The sequence below is a fragment of the Alosa sapidissima genome, chromosome 8 (assembly GCF_018492685.1).
Source record: "Alosa sapidissima isolate fAloSap1 chromosome 8, fAloSap1.pri, whole genome shotgun sequence".
Taxonomy (NCBI): domain Eukaryota; kingdom Metazoa; phylum Chordata; class Actinopteri; order Clupeiformes; family Clupeidae; genus Alosa; species Alosa sapidissima.
Genome location: NC_055964.1, coordinates 20,461,426 through 20,481,261, shown reverse-complemented (window position 1 = coordinate 20,481,261; position 19,836 = coordinate 20,461,426). Strand labels below are relative to the sequence as shown.

General features: G+C 45.2%; 1 protein-coding gene and 1 long non-coding RNA gene across 2 annotated transcripts in view; one reads left to right on the top strand and one right to left on the bottom strand.

Moving 5' to 3' along the window:
* The window catches only part of stpg2 (sperm-tail PG-rich repeat containing 2), a 21,922-nt gene extending 10,816 nt beyond the window's left edge, over nucleotides 1-11,106 (top strand). The window contains exons 11-13 of the mRNA XM_042100295.1: nucleotides 5,571-5,739; nucleotides 7,027-7,142; nucleotides 10,856-11,106. Coding sequence (XP_041956229.1) covers nucleotides 5,571-5,739; nucleotides 7,027-7,142; nucleotides 10,856-10,990 — 420 coding nt within the window. The 3' untranslated portion in view covers nucleotides 10,991-11,106. The remainder of the gene's footprint in view (nucleotides 1-5,570; nucleotides 5,740-7,026; nucleotides 7,143-10,855) is intronic.
* LOC121715027 overlaps nucleotides 1-19,836 on the bottom strand; it is a 22,343-nt gene extending 2,507 nt beyond the window's left edge. The window contains exons 1-2 of the long non-coding RNA XR_006033511.1: nucleotides 19,747-19,836; nucleotides 10,647-10,659 (exon numbers count right to left, since the gene is read on the bottom strand). This is a non-coding gene — a long non-coding RNA (uncharacterized LOC121715027). The remainder of the gene's footprint in view (nucleotides 1-10,646; nucleotides 10,660-19,746) is intronic.

Below are 19,836 nucleotides of genomic sequence, written 5' to 3'. Positions count from 1 at the left end.
TGGGAATAATATATGTCCTTTATAAATAGGTAGGCTCTGCTTGGGGCGTCTACCCTGGAGCGCGTTTTTAGCTCGAATGGCACCACTACGTGCTGTTAACTTTCCACAAGCCATTCCTTGCAGTGTATCCTCCCACGTTGATCAGTTGTAGACCGTCATACCAGCAGACATATAATTAATATCCCTTCCAGCAAGTGCCTCCTCTTGTTAATTGCCTTTAACAGTCATTTAAAAATGATCCGACGAGCACTTGGGGTTGGTCAAATTATGATTGTAGACCTTTCATTAGTAGAGGTTATTGTAGAAATGGCTCTTTTGATGGAGCTGTGAAATTGGCTGCAGCAGGTAATTGCACATTCTCCTGTTGAAAGAGCTGTACGTTTTTAAGTTTAGCCGTTTTTGTCTACCAGAAACAGATACGATGGTTGCACTTATGAGAGCACATTTTCTTCTTCAGTTACATTATACATCATATAAATGAGACTCATTCAGCAAGTTTTAGAAACATATGGAACATCAATTTTAAAGTGCAGATAGAAATTGACTAGCATACAAAGCAAAGAAACCATGCTATTGTACAGTCAAGGCCTGGGGAAATGATCCCTACACATTATGCACTATGCTTATACCATACTATACATTACAGCTTGTGTCAAGAAGTCTATCTTTATGGCTCACCCAGATTCTTGTGCACATCAGTTTGGAGATTCAGAGTTGTGTTTTGCAGTTTTTCTTGAGCACTGTCCCAGTTCTCTTCCCTCTCTGTGTGAGTGGTGGTGCACCCCGTGTAGTGGACGATCTAAAGGCTCTAATAATGCAGTGCTGGTCCCCCCCCTCAGCACAGTTAATGAAAAACCGCGAGACGCCGAAGCAGTTAACACCACAGCATGGTCCACATGCCTCCGCGTCCCACCGCGTCCTATATTAAAAGTGTCTAATCATTGCCTAATCAGGCTTCTCCGTCACGTCGAGTCAGGGAAATGGTGCGGAGGAGGGCCTTCATCTGTCACTGTCCATCTTCCACTGATGTGGCTGTCACTGAAGGAGTGTGAGGAGATATTAGGTTTTGCCCAATTTATCATGCTGTGCAATAGAAATATTTTGTTGATCTTAGCATTGTTGTCACAAAGAAAGCAATAAAACAAAAATCACATGCTATTAGTGTCAGAATCATTTGAAAGTGATTTGAGCACACAAGAAAACAACCACAAATGCTAAATTGCTAGGTTGGGAGTCCTATTATTCCACACAATGTGAGTAATGTGAGTGCATTGTGTCCAAGCACATGGCTCATCTTCCCTAACACAGCCTGGAAACATGTTCCCCTTTTAATAAGTTAATAACTAATAAGTCTCATGGCGACTCTCCACTCCACTCTCTGGCCCATTAGATGAGGCATTGGCACTGAGTGTCAAGACTTGCCTGTCAAGACTTCCTTGCTGAGACTCATTCATGATAACAGTAAGGCCTGACAGTCACTGCTGCTGGAAAAAGAGGCTATTTTCATTATGCCTGATGTTTTCAGAAGGCTTTTTGTGTGCGCCGCAAAGTCAGAATACCATGGGATTGGACCCAGAGACGCCCTTCAGATAAATAACGCCCCTTTCCTGTCAGTGCAAACAGTAAGGGCACAGCCACTAACAGGAAATGACAAGCTCAAGGTGAAGCATCAGTATCAGCGATGACAAGGGTAAGGAGGAGGAAAAAGTCATTTGTTTCATGATTTTCTTTTTCATTCTTCTTCTTTAATAAGACTTGAGGGTGTCTTATTATCTATTCAATTAGACGGCCGAGGAGATAATTAGAAGCCTTGCTAAACATACATTTATCGAACAAGCATCACATCGATTCACTGCGTCCCCAGAGGAGTTGGACGAGCAGTGGAGCTGCTGAGATCCATAAGCGAAATTATGCCTACCAGCTATTAAAAAAAAATTTTTGGACGTGGGTGTGAAGGGCTTGTGGGAGGGCCGGGGTGTGACGGGATATATGGCACGGAGGTACAGTCCCTGGCACAGGACGCTCAAGGATACAGATATGATTGTCCGTTGTAATGTGCAGGTCAAGGCTGTCCGTTCCCATCAGGACTGCACAGAAGCATGCCCACCCCGCGGCTGCAGGTGCCATTTTCACCTCCTACACAGTTCTGCCCCCCCCCCCCCCCCCCTTTTTTTTCCTTTATTTTGTGAGAGAAATGGAATTAGAAATGCGGCGGTCTTGGGTGGACAGTGGTGGTGGAGACGGCAGGAATGTCCTGCGGCGGTCGTATTGACCTGCTTTACTGACAGCTCTTTCCCATTAATGTTTTTTATCGAGCTGAGATCTTGGTGTGGTGCACCGCCAGAAGGTACAGATGCCGTGCTGCGTCTGCACTAGTTTCCGTGGGACTCTTGAGGAACAACTGAGCAATTTGATCCGCTATTCGTCTCTGGAAATACGAAGTTCTGAAGGTGCTGTATTTCAGAATGTCACCAATGAATGGTATATCGCCAAGGTGTTGGATTTCAACGTTATCAACACATTCGTTTTTCTTTAACCCGTTCGGGTCGACTAATTTGTCGTTTTTGATGTCGTTGTTACATTGCAGGCTCCACTGCCCATTACTGTAAGGGGAGTGACAAAGGTTCTAAGGGCAGCCTTTGTCGACCATCTTGTTTCCCTTGCCTTGTTATTTTCCAACTAACCAGATAAAGTAAAGCCTGCAGTAAATCAAATGGAAAAAATAAACTTTGCCCAGCAAGCTTGTGTCCCCACTAATGCCACATCCTAATGAGTAGGAGAGAGAGACCTTATTAGGACACCAGGCCTGTCATCCATGCAGGAGTCAATTAGCTTTCGGCTGAGGGACTTTGTAGACCTCCCGCGCATGGAGTAAAGCTTTGCTGGCCCGAAAAGAGGGGGAAAAAACATAACAAGCCCAAATACTTTTAATTGACGCACTATGTGCATCTATTCGTCACAACATGTTGGGTGGTCTGGTTGGGCGGTTAATCAGGCAGTTGTGGCCCCTATGTTACTATGCAGGCAGTGCATTATTAGCCCATTGTAGTGCATAGTCTGTGTTACATAATGAGCTCTCATCACTCATTAGGTGGTGTGTGTGAGCATGGACTTTGTGTGTGTGTTTGTGTGTTTTTGTGTGTGTGACTAAGGGAGAGGATGTTTTTCTGGAACTGAAATTAGGTGTAAAAGAAACCAATCTTTTAAATGTGACCTTGCATTGGCAAAACTGTACATTTATTTGCATGGAATTGGCCTGTGTGGAATACATTATGTCCTATGTTGGGGGGAATGTGTCTTTGTCGGGGTGAAGATCACAAGCTCTGTGAAAGACTCATGCGCCCATGCTGTGAATTTGCAATTTGCCCCCCCCCCCCCCCCTCCGGACACACACAGGCACGAGAGGCTAAAAAGATACGATTTGCAGAAAACATTGCCAGTGGGCTCTTCTAAGCGAGAAAACTAGTGGCAAGGCAGGGGGAGAGATCAGACTTGCAAATAAAATAGCATCTTCCATCTGCTACAACTGTTTGTTGCACCTCGCATGCATAGGACAAGAGTGTGAAGGTTGAGACGGCACACACTAACAGAAACTGTAAAGATAATGAAGACCCTGCTACTGCTGTGGGTCTATTGTTTGGTCTACAGCCTACAAGCAGCCTTGACTTTCCTCAGCAATAAGGCAATTGAGACTCTATCCTCTCTGCTACTCCCACACAGAGATAAACCAATTCAATAAATCATAATTATTTTATTTTACCATTTATTCCAAAACATTTATTTTATTCTATGAAGAATATTACTCAATCTGCAAACAAATTTGCATTATGTTGAATGTGTGAGTGAATGTACCAGCACAGCCCCGGTGATTTGTTTACTTAATTTCTCTGTAAACAGGCGTCTCTGCCGCCATCACATTGCGCCTGTGTCTGTTTTGTGGGCCAGTAGCCCTGACTCCATCTGGCAGGCTCCGCCACATGTGGCAGACAGCTGTGTGGAGACAGCTGTGCCGGAACAGGTGAAGTTTGGGGAGAGAGAGAAGGCGCTCACCCACAGGAGGCGGGGCAGGGCGCCATGTGAGGAGCTCACAAAGTGTTTACAGAGCCAAGGAGCCTGGAGCAGTCCGCCACATTCAGCCATCCATCTCTCTCTCTCTCTCTCTCTCTCTCTCTCTCTATCTCTCTCTCTCCCTCCCTCCCTCTCTCTATCTTTTTCTCTCTCTTTCTATCTATCTCCCTCTTTCTCTCCCTCCCTCTCTCTCTCTCCTTCATTTTCTCTCTATCTACTGTATCTATCTATCTATCTATCTATCTATCTATCTATCTATCTATCTATCTATCTATCTCTCTCTCTTCTATCTGTCTGCCTGTCTTTCTTTTTCTCTTGAGTCCTGCTTGTCTGGCTCCATCCTGTAGCCTGATGCTACTTCCATCACTGTCCATCTTCTGTCAGTCGTCTTCCTTTTCATTTTACGCACCTTCTTCCCCGTCCTCCTCTATGACTCCCCCCTGTCTGTCTGCCCCCAGTCTGTCTCTCTACTCATCTAAACGTAGCTATGCTAGGTATTGCGCCAGCCCGGCAGGCTGGCGGGGGCTGGGAGGGAGGCTTGAAAAGGGGAGGCAAAATGATTGACCATATCGATGTGGTTAATCTTTGCACCCTAATGGCATCCACCCCTATGCCCCTTTGCATGGGGCTACTGATTTTCTGACAGTTTATATGTAGCCCAGACTGTGAATGAGTGCTCACACACACACACACACACATGCACACGCTCACACACACACACACACACACACACACACACACATACAAACACACACACACACACACACACACACCTGTACACACTATGTACTCGCGTTCCTCTGGTTTTTATGATCCTTCTGAAACCCCATCTCAGGGCCTGACAAACTGACCGGGAGTAGCCATGTGCTGAGTTGAATGGAATCCTACAGCAGACTGCTGTATATCATTCTGTGTGTGTGTGTCATTGTAAGACGCAAAGCACATCCTGTCCTCAAACAGCTACTTAAGAGAGAGGGGAGTTGAAAAATGCTTCCTGAATTGGAGATTTATGAATGTAGCTAGTCATGTGGAGGAAGTGTGTGACTATATTCTAGACACCTGGAAGTTCATTAAGGAAGTCGAGAGGAATAAGGCACAGATGTTTCACCAGGGGCCGAGCACATGTGTGAAGTCATTATGAATGAACATGTCGGCAGCGTCAGCAGTCAGCCTTAAATGGTCACCACATGAGACACAATCAGTGTATCTCAGATGTAGATAAAAATTCCCTTTGACAGAAAGATAGAAAGAAAATATGTATATATTAAGGCACAAATGGGTAAGCATCAAATGGCAGAGGGCAAAGTTCAATGACTTTGAGGTTTTTCTTAGATAGTTGGGGAACATAGTTTGTTTTCTTTAAAAAAAAAGAAAAAAAATAGAGTGGGACAGTGGTGGTAAGTAAAATGAATTGTTCAAATCCGCATGGGAAGCCACATTGTCCAGCATCCTGTCCTGAGTACAGTATGGATCACATGTATGTGTGTCTTTCTCTTTGACAGGAAACCCCTCCGGCCAGCCTGTACAACGTCCGTGAGGCCTATGAGAAGACCTACGGCCACAGGCGCTATTCTATGCCCCGGAATGAGGACGCCAAGAGGAGACAGGGCTCCTTCCTGAGTGCTACGCCCCGAACGTCCACCTTCATACGCCCCCACGCCGACACTCCAGGTACCTCCGAGACCACGTCAATGCTCCCTGTGGTGCTGACTAGAGCACAAGTGTGCAGTGAGATATTTCTGTTGTCATTGAATTTTCAACCCAAAGTAGATGTGTGAACCGCGTGTGTGCCTATTATACCCAGAGCTTTTGACCTTTCGTTTCATCAGATTTGACTGCCGTAATCTAATGTCAACGCAAGCCAAGAGCCATATCCATTTTCTTGTGCAGTTGGGCAAATATTTACATCAATTAGACGTTCTCCCCTCTCTGCACGTTGTTTCAAAATGGAGAGATTCATCACTTCTTTGGAGAAACCATACCTCTCCCCTCGCGCCCAGGCCATCACCCGGCGCTTAACAAAAGAGTGATTTGCATATAAATAGATCCGTCTGTTTGCAAAGTTTGCACTCAAACACATGGGTAGTTCATTTCACCTATTACGTAATTTGCATTTTCTAAACGTGTGTGCGTGCGTGCGCGCGCGTGTGTGTGTGTGTGTGTGTGTGGGTGTTCTTTCACCTCTCATCTGCTGCCTCGCCGCATCCCTCCTTTGATGGGAAGTTGATTAAAAACACATTTTCAATCAGCAGTTCTTTTTTTTGACAGGTGCCTCTTGACACACCCTCTAAAAACTGCTGCCAGTTGTAATGGGGTGCATGACTTCCAAATGTGCTCCAGGTTAAAACGCCGGCAATGCAACAGAGCTCATCATACAAGCAAGCTTTTTGCTTTTAATCGCAGTAAGCAGTTTGCTGTCACTGGGCACCACATTTGCACCTGAGTTTATTCTTTTTTTATTTATTTATTTATTTTATTTCATTCATTCATTTTTTTTTGCTCTGGGAGAACCTCACCTTAAAAACCTTTGGGTCTGTTTGATTAATTATGGTATATTTCTGCAGAGAGAGAAGAAGAAAAAACGTAATTGAGAGAGACCTTTTCTGTCTCTCGGTCTCTCTCGGTGGAAATGTCACACCGTATGAGGCTGGGCGTAATTACTGGAGGTCTCTATCACTCCATCATTCCCATAAACCTTATCAGTCCCTCTCTCTCTCTCTCTCTCTCTCTCTCACACACACATACACACACACACACAAACACAGGCACACACACAGTTCAGCTCTCACCAGCCCAAAATGGAAATGTGTGTTCCATCCATTCAATACACATGTTCTATTGATTCTTTCAGAGAAGGAAGGGAGGGAGGGGAAAAACATTAGGACTAAAACTCATAATATTTTTCCTCTCTCTCTCTCTCTCTCTCTCTATCTCTCTCTCTCTCCCTCTCTCTTCCAGGACCGGGCCATTACAGTCCAGAGATCAAGTCCAGTGCCAAGCTGGCGTTGATCGGCTCCCACGAGGACCGCTTCAAGAGCCACAAGGACATGACCCCTGGCCCAGGCACATACCAGGTGAGTTTGTGATGGAGGGTCACTCCTGCACGTCGGTGCATACTGATGTTTCATAAGATCCCTGGGAAGAGTGAAGTCCTGCAGTTAGGCAGAACAGAGACGAAAAAGGGACTAAAGCTTTCGAGACCGATGGCAAGGTTATAAAAATGGAAGTGTGTAAAAGTCTCAGAGGCACATTTCTCATCGCTGTCTGAAACTGAAACAGTCTGAAAATGAATCAGGCTGTGATACAAATGTTGACAGTTATTGGCCTTAAGATCATTTCCACATGATGTCAGAGACATTTAAATATGCTACCTAAAATCTGCAAGAAATGACATATTCCAAGTGTCAATGATGTATTCTCTTCAGTTGAGCTTTGTTTCCCCAGACTAATATAACTCAATCTGTTGAGGAATCAGTCATTCCTTGTATGTGCATATAAAATGTTCTTCCATGTGAAAATCATGCATATATCCAGGGACTGTGATTGTATGTGTTACATAAGCCTGGCACTCCACTTGATTATGCTGAGATGAGATTGCACAGAGCCGCACAGGGCTTTGCCTGTCAGAAGCAAACAGCCATGACCAGAGAGAAAGTCACCGTTGCGCGCTGGGGTTGGACAGCTGAGGGTGATGGACCTGGCCTTGGTCAGCCTGCTGGGACTGCAGGGAGGAGAATGGAAAGACAAAGGGATGCATCCACTCACTGAATCAGCTCAGCCAGTCCTCCATAACTGCATGTGTGTGTGTCAGTATGTGGGTGTGTGTGTGTGTGTGTGTGTGTGTGTGTCTGTGTTTGTATGGGTGTGTGTATGACTGTGGGTTTGATGGGTGGGTGTGTCGGTATCCGCGTGGTTGATCTAATTGGCCCGAATTGGTCTTGGACGTGTTGTGTCGTGTAACGGCGAGAGCAGTGATCAAGGGAAAGGCTTGTGTCTCTTCAGCTGCTGCAACAACCTTTGGTTTGATCATGAGCCGTTCCATACAGGAGACTTTATGACATCCATTGCAGTGATGTGTGATAATATAGCACTATATATAATATCGCTATATAATATAAGTTTTTCTCTAGCTTTTTTCATATGACAGTGGGGAGCAATTAAGGGGAAACTCAGATGTGCTCGCTTCAATCCATATCACTTCCCTAGTTTGTCAGTGAATTGCTTCTCTAATGACTGTACGTAATGGGAAACAGCTTATCCAGACGCACCTGTGCAGTGTGCTGTCAGTAGTCCTTTAGTAGCTCACACTGACATCCAAAAATACAAAAATATTCTTCTCACTAACAAATGTCAGTATGCGCCCATGGATATAGTCGCTATGTTATGTTAATCAGTATGTCAGTATGTGCACTGGTTGGTGTTGTGTTTGGTTTGGTTTGTATGTGTTTGAGCTGAGAGATGTCTTGGTTTTTACGCAAGCTGCTGACATTTCTGGCACGTCATGATCACAAATTCCACACATGTTCGAGGAAGAGAGGTAAAGGAGAAAAAAAAAGCCCCTTTTGTCTTTTTCTCTCCTCTTCTCCTTTTGCCCTTTCGTTTCCTCTCCCTTTCTCCTGAAAAGGCGCCTGACGTCGGCCTCAGTTTGATCAGCCCTGCGTGCTCCTACCGCGCGGCCAATTCCCCGGGCGGCCCCATTACCATGCGGCTCTGCTCACCCCGGGCCCGGGGGCCCCCTCTCCTGCACGCGGGGGGCACCCCGACGCTCAACCTCCACAAACAGATCAATAATTATCTGAGCGCCGCACCCAGCCTCCTCCCCACGCGCCCCTGCGCCAGGCATACAAAGCGCCAAGCCCACCGCTCGCCGCCCGCCACCAGAATACCGATGGAGGGGGGGCATGCCAGTGCAGATGCAGACACACACATATGTGTGTGTGTGTGTGTGTGTGTGTGTGTGTGTGTGTGTGTGTGTGTGTGTGACTGTGGCAGCTTAGGCTTCCCAGGCCCGATGGAGGTGACTTTGAGGTCAGGCTTTGAAGTGCCGCTCGGATCACGTCCACTCCTCCTCCAACACCAACACACACGCACACACACGCACACACACGAACACATACGCACACACATACACACACTCACACTCCCAGCTTCGCTTGATGGAGCTGCCCCATCCAGCGTTCGCTGCCTCCACAGCCTCTGCGATCAGCACGCACAGTGTGTGACAGAGCAGCCAGCCCAGCATGTTTCGTTTCCTCTCGCTCCAGACCTGCTGGAGTGTTTTTATTTCATTCCACTGACCGGCCATATTTCAGCAGCCTGGACAGCAGGAAGTGAAGTATTTAGATTCATTGGCCATCGGTAAGAGTCATCAGGCTCTGGGGCTCCGTGGGCCAGCAGTGTGCAGCTTTTGCCAGATCGACTGGACAGAGACGTGGGAATATTTTTATGGCCTGCAGTTATTTACTGCCATGGCACACTCACCAGAAGTGCAGAAGTGGTCCCCGAGTGTGTTTCTTTGTTTGCCTGTCCCTACACTTGGAGAGGGCATTGAGAGTCCAGAGTGACTTATGTCCACTTATGTCCAGCATGTGAGGCATCCTTCCCCCTCCTCCTCCTCTTCCTTCTCTTCTTCCCCTCATTCTCCAACACCCCATAGGTCATGTCTGACCATAGAATAACATCTACCCCCCCCAACTGTGGCTGCTAACATTATCTTTGCTCCTGTGTTTGAAGCGTGATAGCCCAGTTACAGTCATCTAGTGAGATACCAGTAAACACAGCCTCTTTCTCATCTTCCGGCTGGATGTGGGGAAGATTGAGTGAGTCATTTTTTCATTACATCTTATCATCTGTCCTACATCAGCACTGTGTTCATCATTCCAAACACGATATTTCATTCTTTTTCACTTCAGCAGATATTTAATCGGTTAAATAAATAAAAGATTGCATGCAAACGTCGCAAAGCTTTTTTGCTTTTCTGCAGCGTGGCAGTATTGTGAATTTTAACGCTCGTGTGTGGGAGTTACTGGTCTTAGCATGACATTGTGCATGCATGGTCTGTTTTTGTGTCAAGTCGTGAGACTCTGTTGATGCCTGTCAGTATACATCACAGGTCAAGGGTATGGCAAATGCCATGTGAAAGAGCACATTGACAAGAGGAAGGGAGATCTTGAAAGAGTGAATAAATCAGCGGGGAGATCCATATGGATTTACTTTTGCCGCTCCCCGGAGTGCCTTGTCATCACTTTGCTCAGCCTCTCCCCTTTGCTGTTTGTGCCCCCCCTCTGTTATTTTTTTCCCTCCTCGTCCTGTTCTCCTTTACTGTGGTCATCTTCTTTATTGATGACCAGCCCCTGGCTGTAGGACACGGTGACTCCCCTCTAAGGAACCGGCTCGAGGGGCTCAGCTCGCTTGAGCTACCGCTTATCTGGCTTGCTTCTTTTAAAAAAAAAATTAAAAAAACACACGCAACCAGCCATTATGGAAATGACGCTGGACCAACTTCTGCCAGCAGTAAATTTAGAGACTCATCGAAATTTGCGCACGCATTATCACTTAACAGCACTCTTGAGTGTGACCCCACCGCCTGACCTGCGATGATGATGGTGCATGAATTGTCTGTGGCTCTCACTCCCATCTCTCTCTCTCTCTCTCTCTCTCTCTCTCTCTCTCACACACTCCCATCTCTCTCTCTCTCTCTCACTCCCATCTCTCTCTCTCTCTCACACTCCCATCTCTCTCTCTCTCTCTCTCTCTCTCTCTCTCTCTCTCTCTCTCTCCTCCACAGTTAAGCCCTGCAATAGCGGACACGGTGCTCAAAGGCACATTCAACGTGACCCTGCACAACCCACTGGTGATGCCCAGCCCTGCCCTGAGGCTACACGGCGCCATGGCAGAGAACCTCTCCATCCACAGCACGTAGCGGCCAGCCAAAGCTCACCAGAAGTCCCACACGTGGGTGGTCATTTGATAACTCACCTTTAACATTTCTAATCTCTCTGGCCTTAAGTGGTCACTTTCCATCCACAACATAAATGAGTAAATTCAACAATTTAAGAATTTGAATCTGTGAGTCTGTTGTTTTGTTTTACTTTATGTGTGTCTCGTTGACTATTTTAGCACCGGTAGTTTGTGAACTGTGAGGGGAATGAGTTAGGTGCATTGATCTGCAGGCACACAAAGCTGGACATGTTTACAGTTTGACCCGTAATTAGCCCATTTAAAGTGAACGATATGGGAAGGCCCTGCTAGTCGCCAAGCTGTTCCAAAGCATTAATTGTATTGATTGATGTAAAAGCATCAACAAGCTTGTTTTGGGTGATGGGTCCCAAAAAGTAAAGTTACTATTTATACATTATACGATATAATCTATCAATCTTTTTATTTTTCTGTCTGAGCACCTGTTAATCAAGACCCTTTCTCCCTGCCTGTGTGTGTGTGCGTGTGTGTGTATGTGTGAGGTGTGTTAAAAGCATTGAGGCTTGTATTTCTTTCTTATGGTCTGAGCAGTACTCTGAGTATCGTCTGATACGGCTTCTCCATCAGATCCCCTCCATCACACATCTTGCACACTCACGGTAGACGGAGTGGCGATGTGGTATCTGCCGCTCCATCTCCATCAGCAGGAAGCCTAGCAATGAGATGGCCCTGAATCTGGTCCAAAGCCAGGTGAGCATGGAGGCATTATGATACGATTATAACAGCCTGTGGAGAAATGTGATGAGTTCAGCAAGAGAAAAAAAAAAAGCTGAGTTAGTTTTCTTCCCTCAGTTAAGTTTGAGCATCAGTGTGATGCTTGTCCACCTGATGCAGACAGAGTTTCTTCAATCACAATGCTTTTATTCATAAGCCTTAGGGCACAAACTGGGAAAAGGAATAACCTTTTATTTGCAACTTTCAAGCCTGGCTCACACTATTTTTCAATAATCTCAACTTTGGTACCATTAGGATGGACAAGAATGTCATGCTTTAAAATTATATTCAGCTTTTTTCAAAGAGACAAACGTTCTATGCCCCTGTGATACCTGTGTGTGTGTTGTGTGAGGGCTCACTACAGCCACTTTGCCATTACTAGTCTTGTAGTAATTCAAGTCATTTCTGCTCCTCCAAACAAGATGAATGGCGAACTTTTAAAAAAAAATATTTCAATAACAATATTGACTTTAGCTGACACCTTTTCCTTTGTATCATTATCGGTGCGACCACGGCGAGAGACAATTAAGCGAAAGTGAAATAAGTTTTGTGAAATTAATGCATTCCTCCGTATGCATAAATCATATAATTCATTATCCATATTTGCTGACGACCACAAAGAGGTGTGAAAGTCAGATAAAAGAGCCATAACTTATTTACTCATTTGCACACTCTAATAAGATCTCCTCGTTAATCAATGGTTACTCCGCCCTTGCGGAGTTGCTGTAGTCCTTGTCTTTTTCCAGGCGTGGAGCCCAATACAGTTATAATTTAACTTTGCTCTCGCTCTAAGTGGTGCAGAAAGCCTTCCAGAGGTTATTAAGAGGTTTACAGACCTGGATGCATCCTTATAAAATATTTAGTGTGGCGTATGTTTGCTCTCCATGGTTGGGGACTTTTGGAAAATAATAAATGTTTGGGCTACCATGAACTCTCTGAACCATCAATCCATTGTGTTATTTTCAATTTCCACCATCAAAGCAAAAATAAAATGGCACCAAATAATCAATTGGCCCTGATGTCTTTTCCTTTTTATCACAGTGATGTGTCTGTGTTAGTAATGCCTCAAAGACATTTACAGGACATTCTCATAGGTATGCTCTTATTGTGTTGGCCTTTTAAGCACTGCAGATAATCTGTGGTGCCATTAGGAACACGTAAACCAATGCCAGCATGAAGAAATGATTTATCCTTCTCCCTCTCTCTCCCTCTCTCACACACACAATCACTCAAAATAAATCACGTGGGTTATTCGCTGAGATAGTCGGATCAGCTTCCTTCGGGGGGCCCATAAATTCTCGAGTTGAAAGTGCACGGGGGCAGTTTGGGGGAGAGTGCGAAAACGGCCTCAGAGTGACCGCTTGCGAGTCCCATAAACAGAATGCTGATGGCAGTCGGACATCTGTTTACCTGCAGTCAAACGCGCCGTCTTCTGTTATAGCCTCGAGACAGCTCCGCCACACCCTCTGCCGTGGCATTGTTCGCCAAAACCCTTTTAATCTAATTAGGCATTAAGCCCCTATCATTATTCAGTGGACTGAGAGGGATGGAGAGAGAGAGAGTGTTATTTATGTGTCCCCTCCCCTGGACGTGGTTTACCTTTTCATCACACTGGCCTGTTTTACATTGGCAGACTAATTAAATCAAATAAATCACAGCAGAGAAGGCTGAGTGTTTGATAAAAAATAAAGAGCGCACAAATAAATAAACAAATGCACAGATTGAATAAGTCTCGATTATGGTGCATTACACAGGACATCACTCATGTTGTTTAAAAAAAAAAAACATGTGAATGGTACAGGGGATAAAAATGATAGATGAATAACTCAGCTTTCAAAAACAAACCATGCAGCTTAGAACCTTGATCCGCTTGATCTCAAGTTGTTGTATAAGTTTCTGTTTCCCTGACACTAATACTGTATGTCTGTCATGCTTTTGTATGTTTCTATCTAGTAGGCTACAACTGACAGATATCCAAACAGTTTATTAACTCAAGGATTTCATCTGAATCCGAGAAAACAGTGTGACATTAGAACATTAGTTAGTTTCACACTAGTGGGGACGTTGGCATAGACATTGCCTTCACAGAATTGCTGTTGTTTGAAGTTGTTAATCCATTAAAACAGGTCTGAACCATTTACACACCTGAGATGACGGGGAAATGACATGCATGCTCAAACAAAGGTGTGCATTTATTGAATTATTCCCAATCTTGTCCAGTCACAATCATGACTGCGCTAGTGCAGCACAGTCAAATTTGGTTTTGGCGAAGTGTTTGATTTGATTAGTCTGTCTGTTTTGATTAGTATGTGAGCACTTTAGCTGTGCTTTTCAATGAGGCTTTGTGGCTGGGGTTCGAACATTAGAGGAAGATAAAAGTGAACTGCTCTGGGGTGCGCTTCCCAAAACCATAGTTGTAACCTGCTAACCTGTTAGCCAACCAACCTAGTTGGTTGGCAATGGGAAATTGCATTGCAACCAACGAAGTTAACTGAGTTAACAAAGTTAAGCTAACTTAGTTAGCAACTTTTGGTTTTGGGAAATACACCCCTGGTCAGCTTTGGGGATGCTGCTTCGCAGTACCATGGGAAGTGTAGATCATAGGTATATATAGAATGGCTAGATGTCTCGCCCGCGCTGCTTGCCAATGGAGGTCGACGTCCGCACCTCGCGGCCATCTTGCCACAGTCAGCTCGGTAACTCATAACATTGTGTTTCAATGGTTCACCTGAAGGTGTCATTGTTATAGCCTGGGGGCATTGTTCGGCCTTTAGTAGAAGAAGAGCCACAGAATGCACCAGATAGCTTGTCTGTGACAAGATGGCCGCGGGTGATGCCGTTGGAGACTCCGCCATAAGACATCTAGCCATTCTATATCTATGGTGGAGACAACCATAGTGATTTTGCTCACTTTGAGTTCCAAATGAATAAAAAAACACCATAATGTAAACAGTACAACACATCAGTAGTTTTTGATTTAATCGTTTTTGTTACTCAAATATTGTAACTCTTTTTTTGAAAGTATATATATATATTTGTTTTGCCTTTAATGATAGGACAGTGGAGAGTGACAGGAAGCGAATGGGAGAGAGTGCAGGGGTGGGATCCGGAAAGGACACGGGGCGGGAATCAAACTCGGGTCGCCGGCGTATGGTGCAGGTGCACCAGCCAGTTCTGATAAAGCTACTGTATAAATTCTGCTGTGAACACTAATTACAGCGAGCACTTAGGTAAACATTCGCTTGAAAGACAGGGTGATGGTTCAAAATGGCGAGCGAGCAATTAATGACAATTAGAGTCAAATTTGTAATCAAAGATTTAGTTTCCTCATTTTGACTGGTAAATTGGAGTGTGTCAGTAGGAGGAGGGGGTGGGGCAAGAGGCTCCCCTCTGGGGCTCTGATTGAGGCGCAGGTGGGAACGGCAGACCCCACTGATTGCCTGCTTCCTCATTAACACTGGTGTCTGACAGCAAGCTCCCGCTTTCTGTGTGATGTGATGTCTAGTGAGAGAGTGAAATTCTACCTCGTGGATGTAAGTGATGGCCTCTGTCATGGCATATTACGCTGTATGGCATTTATTGCAGGGCCTTCACCAAGTCTTGCTTCAGGCCAGATTTTAACTATTAATGTGCAATGAATGGACATGTCAAGTTAAACTGACTGGGAGACTCGGGGCAGACCACTTACCTGTTTGCACTTCATCTAATGCCTTATAAATGCTGACAAAAGTTGAAATATACTATACATTTGTATTGTCCATAAGTCAGCCATCAAAAGTAAGTAAAAATATTGCACAACATCTCTGTGTGTGAAAGAGAGCAAGAAAGCAAACAGGAGAGATTGAGACGGCCGTAGAATGTAAGAAATAAACAGATGAAGGAAATAGAGTCTGCTAGGCAATCTTGTTTAGCATGAATACTGTATACAGTTATGGAACAGAAAATCTGAGGATAGCGGTGTGCAAAAATAGCCAGGAAAAGCTGAGTTGGACTGCAGTGAAGGCTGCAGAAATGGTAAAGGCCAGACGCCAGAGAGAATGGTGGAGGACATGAGATAAAAAGATACATGGTGAAGGGGATTCATCACAGACTGACATTAGGAGGGGAGGTGTCAGAAGGTGAATAAGGAAGTTGTGGCTGGTGCAGGTCAAGGCTGTCCTGCAACTCTGTCTGGAGTGAGAAGAAGAGCCCTCTGTTACTTCTCAGTGAGTCACTCAATGGAAAAAAATGTCTGCCATATTAATTTACATCAGTCAAATGACTGAACATTGAATCATTTTCTTTCCATTGTTTTGATCTGGGTGATTGTGGCACTGGAAAACACTACAGACGGTGACAGTGGGTCATGGATGAGTAGCAACTTTCGAAGGCAAGGCTGGCTGTCAATCGACTCCTGGAACGGGATTTAAATATGAAATGGAAAAGCATGCGAGTCAGAGGACAGAAATGAAAGCCAGAGTTGACAGGAGATTTTCAAGGTGGCAGAGAGAACGGCAAGTCAGAGGAAGACAGGACAAGAAAGACAGACTGACTGACAGAGGAGACTTCTTTGAATCCAGTTTTAGGCTGAATGGAAGAAGTCCATGGTGTTTGAGGCTGTGACAGCCACATCACTGCTATCTGTCATCCCTTGCATAGCGCTTTGAGCCTTCACTGGAGTCAAAACTGTGTTATTTGGCCTGTGTATGCTACGCCATTTCAGGTGAATGATGTGTCGAAACCTAATAGTTTGTGCACTGTATACATGTTTGGAACGGGATAGGATGCTTCTGTTGAATTTCTTGTAAAAAAAGGTTTGAAATTTGAGGATAACCACCTAAAAATCCGCTAAGCACAGCTAACGCTTTTGTCAACTTGATCTGATAAAAACACAAGGGCATTCCAAGATGATTGTGAAGTGTAACAGATGCACTTATTACACATATTTCTCGCCTTGAAGAAGATGTTGATGAAATGCTTGTGATTAAAAACAACACCAGCTTGAGTGCTGTAGAGGGGCAAAAGCAAAAGAAAACAGGTCAGGAGCAGATATTTATTACCAAGGAGTCAAGAGATTATGGGGAAAGTTAGCTTGCTAATCCATTAAAATGGACAGGTAAAGAATATTTAGGTGAGTATATTACATGAAGAAAATGGTATCAAGGAGATGTTTAATGAAATTCTTTTCAAAAAAGTGTAAAAAGAGAAGAGAGAGAGGAAAGAGAAGAAATAAATAGCTGGGTAGGCAGGAACTGCTGAGGTGAACAGAAGGTAGGACTGAGATAGAGACCCTCATGAGGAAGTACTCAAAGACTTCTGCTCTGAACTTCATTTTGCCTGGAGGAAGCACTACTGAGATGGCCTGCTCAACACTATTTGGGCCTTATGGGTCTGCTTTTAACTGAGGTAGGCTAGTGGGCTCAGTGAAAATGGCTAAACTTAGACAAGCGAGAAATATTAAGACTCCCAGGATCACAGATGGATAGTGGATATGGAGTTCTTTTATTCAGTTTTTGCATTCATAAAGTGGTTTTAGTTTTTATAGACTCATATTGGGCTCGTATTGAATTTTGCCATCTTTTTTAAGTAGCAACCACCTGAACATGAAGATGAATTAGCTGAGAAACAGGGAGAGTAAGACAGATAGACTCAGAAGAAGAGAGGGGCTAAGAACAACAGGGGGAGTCAGCCATAGCTTATTTGGTTGGGGGTGTCTCTGACTCTGGAGAACAAGCAGTGTGCTGTGGAAAGTGCTGAATTAGAGATGAAAGGAAGAGGAAAATAGAAGAGGTGGAGATGGAAGAGGGAGAGGAGATCACCTGGAGGAGCAACCACCTGAACAAGGAGCAGCAGAGAACCAAACTGCAGTAGAGACGGGGGGATTGGCCTCAGACAGGTGGGGCAGGAACTGAGGGACAGACAGGCAGATGGGGAGTGCAGTGACAATCAGAAGACCCATAGCAGAGGAGAAGAAAGAAGCTTCTGGCTACAGAAAGTCAATGAAATTCCCTCCCATTGACAATTAGACACAAGACATGATAGAAAGAGGGGAAGACCCAGAGAAAGAGTGAGAGGAGAGAAGAGAAGTGAAGGAGACTCCAGAGAGGGAATATTAAGAGAAGTGGGGGAGAGCGTGACCTTTCTCTGGATAAAGATTGGGGAGTAGTGGGAGCCCCGTGGCGAACAGGAGGAAGAAGGAAATTGGGAGGAGAACAGGACGTATGGAGAGAAAATGAGAAATGGAGCGAGTGAGCGGATGGATGGACAGAGACCTCAGAGGAGCAGTGGCGCAGATGAACAACAGAGAGGATGGGTAAGAAAAAAAGGGGAGGGGGGGAGAAAAGAGAGGAGGGGAGAGGGGGGAGCGAGAGATCATTTCTGGCATGCTGGAGGAGAGGGGGGGGGATTGGTGGTGAGACTGGAAGGAAACGTCAGGGGTGGTCAAGAGAGCGCTGGGATGGGATGGGTAGTGCTGTATAGTTGCGTGGGGGCAGTCAGAGATGGATGTAAATTAGTCTGGTCCTCAGATGGCCCACCCGTGGACTGCCATGGGCAGCATGCGTTCGCTTAGCAGGCCGCTTGCCAGCGATGAAATGAACCGTTACTTCCACTCCCTCTGACTGTGATGTCAATCACGTGGGCCTGGTGTGAGGACACTCTCAGAGCATGGCTACAGTACAGTATTGTTCACCAACTGTGGTTGGTGGTGGCCTACAGTATTGCTTTGGGTCTGACAAAGCAATTAGCTCATAGCCATCTTGCTCCAAATACTGAGTATTGGAGAGGTTGTGGAATAGTGCTCAAGAGTGTTGATTCTAGCATCAAATTAGTGATTTCATGTTTGTCAATGAGAAAACATGTGGTCTAGTATGTACTGTTCATGATCCATTGAACTGAATGACTTGAGGCAAGCACTTTATTACTTGTAGACCTAAGCTAACTAGGAAGTCTTATGACAAACCCATAGGTTTCTATTAAGCACCATATAATTCAGTTAAATCTAATAGATACCAGACTTTCTCTTACCTCACACTATGTCTGAGTGTATCAGTGTCAGACATCTGTCTCCTGCAGATGATTACTGAGAGTACTGAGAGATTATTAATACATCGAGTCTGACTTGTACCTTCTGTCCATCCCTAAGATCCCCGCTTGTGATAAATATGCCTGTGAGCACGCTCATTATTTAGTCATTTCTTCACGGGGAGATTACTGTTATTATGTTTTTAATTCTCCGATCTCTATCAGGACTTGACCTTTTGACCCGCACATCCTCCCTGGAATCCCTTATAGGGAGTCAAAAATGAGTTTTGCTTTCGAGCTTCTGAGAGCTTTAAAAGTTTTCCTTTTTAGCGACTCGTCGTGGCGTCCATGTGCGGAAGTCCCTGGCTGGGCAGTTTTCTGTGGAGCGGCCCTGTTGTAAATATGGAGAGTTGGTTACTTGGCTGTTTGCTATTTTTATGCTGCCTCAGTGTGTGCAGCTACACTATTGGAAATGGAAATGTGTGGGCTCTCCGCTCTTGCCACGGTGCATTATCACCCCGTTATGAATTCACATCAATTCAGCGCATTCCGACACCCATATACATCCCCGCCGTGATGTAGACGTTTCGTGGAGCGAGGGGTTTTTCAGTTGCTTGGAAACATCCCATTCTCCACGGAGCACGGCGTTTCACCCCCAGTCTGCATTAAGCCTGCGGTCCACGTGCCATTGTTCGAGTGTGTTAATGGAGCCCGGCTGCTGTTCGTTAGCCATGCAGAAGCAAGGGGGACGGAGGGAGGCGGAGGGGGGTGGGGTGTAATTGGAGGAAAAGAATGTGTGTGTGTGTATGTGTGTGTGTTGTGTGTGTGTGTGTGTGTGTGTGTGTGTGTGTGTGTGTGTGTGTGTGTGTGTGTGTGTGTGTGTGACTGTAGACATGCACTGTGCAAGTGGAGTGTGTTTGTTTGTGGCTTGATGGTGTTTTAAGCCCCGGCCGTCGACTTCAAGTCAGCGCTGTAACTGTCAACTTCAAGGCACCTAACCCTAACCTTAATCCTAACCCTAGTGTCTTCCATGCAGTGCTGCCTGGAAGACGATGTTGGGGGCTTGAAACACCA